The following is a 4108-nucleotide window of genomic DNA, read 5'->3' as shown; positions in this document are numbered from 1 at the left end:
AATATGTTTTCTCATTTTAAATACTAGTCAGTTTCCAAGAAATCATTTGAATTTAACAGACCCAGTAAAAGCAAGTATTTAGAAGAAAAGATTAACTTTTATAGAAAAAATTGACAGTTCAGAATATTTATTTACGATAAATTATTAATATTAGGTTTAGTTTGAGTTTTTAATTGAACTCATTGTTTGCGTATCTTACTGCTTTCTTACATATTACAGAGCTTCCTTACCCACTTTATATTACTAATAATATCTGGGTCCCTAGAAGTCTCACCAACTGTACAAATGTTTTCGAGAATAGATCTTTTGTCCTTGGAAAGTAAATATTGAATAAGCTGCCCATTAAACGCAGTTATCAAATCGCCGACTAGCGCTGTGGCGTTCTTCAAGTTTGAATCATTAGGAAATTCGCCGCTATAATCGTTGACGATATTATCAATAAACTGAATAATGCTGGGCACATAGGGCCCTAATATTTCTAGTCTTTTTGCATCCTTCATTCCATATACAATCCCAGTATATCCTTGTAAAACAGCTTCTCTAAGTTCGCCTAAATACTCTATCCAGTCTTCAATAATAACCCAATTCATTGGCCAGTTTCTTTGTCCTACCCTCATCCTTTCTCTCTACCCTTTTCTGGGAAGGTTTCATGTTTGAGTTCTCCACTCTTTTGAATCCCTCAAGTTTGCCAACCATTATCAATATTTAAATTTTAACAAACCTTTAATATAAAAAGATAACCGCACATGCCGCCTATTCTGTTTTGACAATTTATTTAGATCTATTGGTTTTTTGTTGCCTTGTTATAGTTAAAAACGATGGTATACCAAGCGAATCTCCTGGATCCAGCATTTCAATAAATATCTTCGTTTCTATATAAGGCTTTTTACTAACTTCAAGTCTTTCCACAAGAAACCCGTGATCATAATAATTTTCGATGTAAGTTCCGCAATCAATACTTTCGATCCTTAATAAAACGGAATAATCATGAATTGAAACTACCAAATGGTACATTTGACCTTTTTCTATGCGGCTTTCAAATGCTATAGTTTGTTTATATAAATCTTGAACATTATCTTCACTAGTAGACCTTCGAAGCTTTGTGCCCGGCATCTCATTAATTTTAGAATCTTTATTAGTTTTCCATATTGAGTTACCAAACCTGAAGTTATTAACTTTAATATTCTCCCTTTTAATAACTGATGATCTAATCCTTGAAGTGCATTGAAAAATATTACTACCCAAAAATGCGGAAACAAACTCTTTTTCCGAAAAATCATAATAAAAAACCTTCGACATTCGAATATTTTGAGTTTCTGTTATCACAGGTTTCCCAGTACAGCAAACCCCAAGTCTAAGCTTTCCTCTGAAAGACTTCAATACCTTAAATGCAAATGTCATTTCGCTAATCAATCTCGAGTCTCCTGTCGTCCATGCCCATCTTGATTGGAATAATCCATTGCTATTTAGATTTAGCTTTCCAGATCTAACTAACCCCACAGGATACTCACCGTCTCTATAAATTACATTATACTCTGAATTCGGTAGCCATGGTTTAAGTCTGCCTTCTTCTTCACAATTAGTCAACTTCTTTAATGCTGCATCCAAAATTAAACTATCAAGTTTTTTTACGCGTATTGACTTTAATTCTTCCGCTGACATTTGATCATATCTGACAAATTTATATATTGCAATCTCTTTTTTATAATCACTTTGTTCAAAAGATTCTGTCCAGACTCCGACTTCAATTTCTTTTTGTTGTATAAAATGCTGTGTTGCATAAAACACTTGTATTTCGTCCATCATCACATAGTTATTTTTAATTAATTTTACATAAGCATCAACACTTAGTGCTAAATATGGTCCTTGAAGTATATAACTTGCACAACTTGCAATCATTGTTATAATTTCATCCACTAATTTTGGGAATTTTAAAATTGCTGCCGCTGCTGCGATTTCAATCAAGTCAACAATATCTAGTTTAGTAGAAAATAAATGTATTAATAACTCATCTTCTAGTTTCTTGAACATAAAACGCCTAGACTCTTTCCACATAGATACTAACAACAATTTATTCATTGATAGAACTTCGGATGTATGGCCATACATATAACGTATTATTGCTTGAAAGGCAATTGGACAGTCAGATTCAATTGTAAGAACTGGATTAATCAAGCTTTGCTCTCTTTCTTCAATTGTGCATTTACCTGCTGCAACCCTTTCTCTAAGCCTGAAATGTTCTTCGAATAGTGTTTTCATACTATTTTTAAGTAAAGGTGACGAGGTTGCCAATACACTGCTATGCACATTAATCTTTAATATTGGTGCAAAAGCAAATGAATCATTGCTTTTAAATTCTTCATTTCCAAAGAATTGTTCGGCATAATTTTCAAAATATGGAGCTGAAAGGTTATATTTTTCATCTTTAAATTCCAATGGATTCCCCATAATTTTTGTATTAATTGCATTGACTTGATCTACGAAAATTGCTGTAATATTTGACCTTGTTGTATGCATTTGCGCTTGAATATCCGTAGCTTTTAATGATGGTTTAACTATTAATATTAAATCCTTATGTTGGTCATCATTCTCTTCTAATAATTTAATTTGGTCATCAATTAACGTTATTTCTTTGACTTCAATAGGCTCCGCTTGTTTTTTCTTAATACTTGATGTTTTATTGGGGCATATTTTCCTTGAAAAGTTCATTTCAGCCTCATTTAGTAGTTCTGGAAGTATTTGTTCAAGGGAAACTCTTTCTGCAGGGCTACTTGTCAAATTTCGAAACAATAGGTCACCTTTACCATCAAAAAATCCATTCCTAATCCAAGTCAATATTTCGTTCGAACCAAATGGGCCTTGTTCAACACCCATTTCATCAACAAAACAATATTGACTGTTATTAGCTATATGCCCTATTTCCTTTTTATTTCTGTTTTTATTAAATAATGTCATTAAGAAGTTTTCATAAAAGGGTTTAATGAGATTTAATATTTCATGCAAATATTCGTGCATGTGCATGTCAATATATTAAGATAATCATGAGGAAAAAAACAAAAATTAAATAAAGGATCAGATTTAATAAATAATATTTATATTACTCAAACCTTTTCTTTTTTCCAGAATCAGTATGATTTGACCTTTCCTCTTTTTTGCATAGTCTGCAAGTGCATGTAAAATGATAATTCTGGATAAGGCTTGTTCGTTCAGCCAATGGAAGAGTGTTATCAACATATGAAATAGTTAGTTCCTCCCCCTTCATAACATCTCTATTTGTTGTAACATATATTGTGCTGTCATCTATAGTATATACATGGCAATTCGGGTCACAACTATGGTTAAAACATGATTGTATTACGCATATACACGCACCTTTAATAATTCCAATTGTAGGTTCATTATCAGATATGTTTCCATTATCTAACTTACCTGAAAGATGAAGACCCCAAATATTTAATCCTTGTGAATTAAGGGTTAATTGACCAACTATTTGTTCAATTGTCTCCCTACTAAGTAGTGAATCAATGATAAAACTATCAGAGAAAGAATCATTTATTTGATCTGAAAGTACGCTATGAATGCAATTTATAAGAGAATTGAAGTTAATTTCGGGGAACAATGCTGTAGTTGGTGCTACAAAGTTTTCCATTGATTTAGTTCCTAATTTATATGCATGATACAAATTTTCGTCTTTCATACCTAGTTCTTGCCAATAAAAATAAATATCTGCAGCCATTTGGGCAATGCAACGGGATATTGCTTCAGCTGTTATTGGAATATCTCCTAATTTATCTACGGATCTTTGGTAATTTCTTAAATTCAAAATACCCTTTGTACCATTGATATAATACCCCCATCCACTCTTTAATGAAGAGGAATTTGGATCATAATCTTCAAAGTTAACTCCTGATATTTTTTTAAAACAAGATTTACTGCAGATCTTTTTTTCTAATCCGAGCGTACTTAACGATAAAAAGCCACTATTTTCAGGGTAATTAATCTTTAGGCAATTTTCGCAAAAAATCAGATTTTCTAGTTTAGCAAATGAAGTTTTAATTGGCCATGAAATGTAGGGTACTTCTGGAAAAAATGTGTACCATCTGGAATC

The 4108-nt window shown here is 32.1% G+C and overlaps 3 protein-coding genes across 3 annotated transcripts; all 3 read right to left on the bottom strand.

The window, feature by feature from the left end:
- Positions 1–206: 206 nt before the first annotated feature.
- Chro.70340 (ENSANGP00000013260) lies at positions 207–617 on the bottom strand. Its single annotated transcript, XM_660324.1, has 1 exon — positions 207–617. The coding sequence occupies one exon, from the start codon at positions 615–617 to the stop codon at positions 207–209; it is 411 nt and encodes a 136-aa protein (XP_665416.1).
- Positions 618–771: 154 nt separating this feature from the next.
- Chro.10247 (hypothetical protein) lies at positions 772–3021 on the bottom strand. The annotated part of the gene is made up of 1 exon (XM_660323.1): positions 772–3021. One exon carries the CDS (start codon positions 3019–3021, stop codon positions 772–774), a length of 2250 nt encoding a protein of 749 aa, XP_665415.1.
- Positions 3022–3097: 76 nt separating this feature from the next.
- On the bottom strand, positions 3098–3736 carry Chro.10248 (hypothetical protein). Its single annotated transcript, XM_660322.1, has 1 exon — positions 3098–3736. One exon carries the CDS (start codon positions 3734–3736, stop codon positions 3098–3100), a length of 639 nt encoding a protein of 212 aa, XP_665414.1.
- Positions 3737–4108: the final 372 nt, after the last annotated feature.

Source organism: Cryptosporidium hominis, assembly GCF_000006425.1.
Source record: "Cryptosporidium hominis TU502 chromosome 1 CHRO011075, whole genome shotgun sequence".
In the NCBI taxonomy this organism is placed as follows: domain Eukaryota; phylum Apicomplexa; class Conoidasida; order Eucoccidiorida; family Cryptosporidiidae; genus Cryptosporidium; species Cryptosporidium hominis.
Note: the sequence above shows the minus strand (reverse complement) of the source record. Positions and strands in the feature narration are given on the sequence as shown.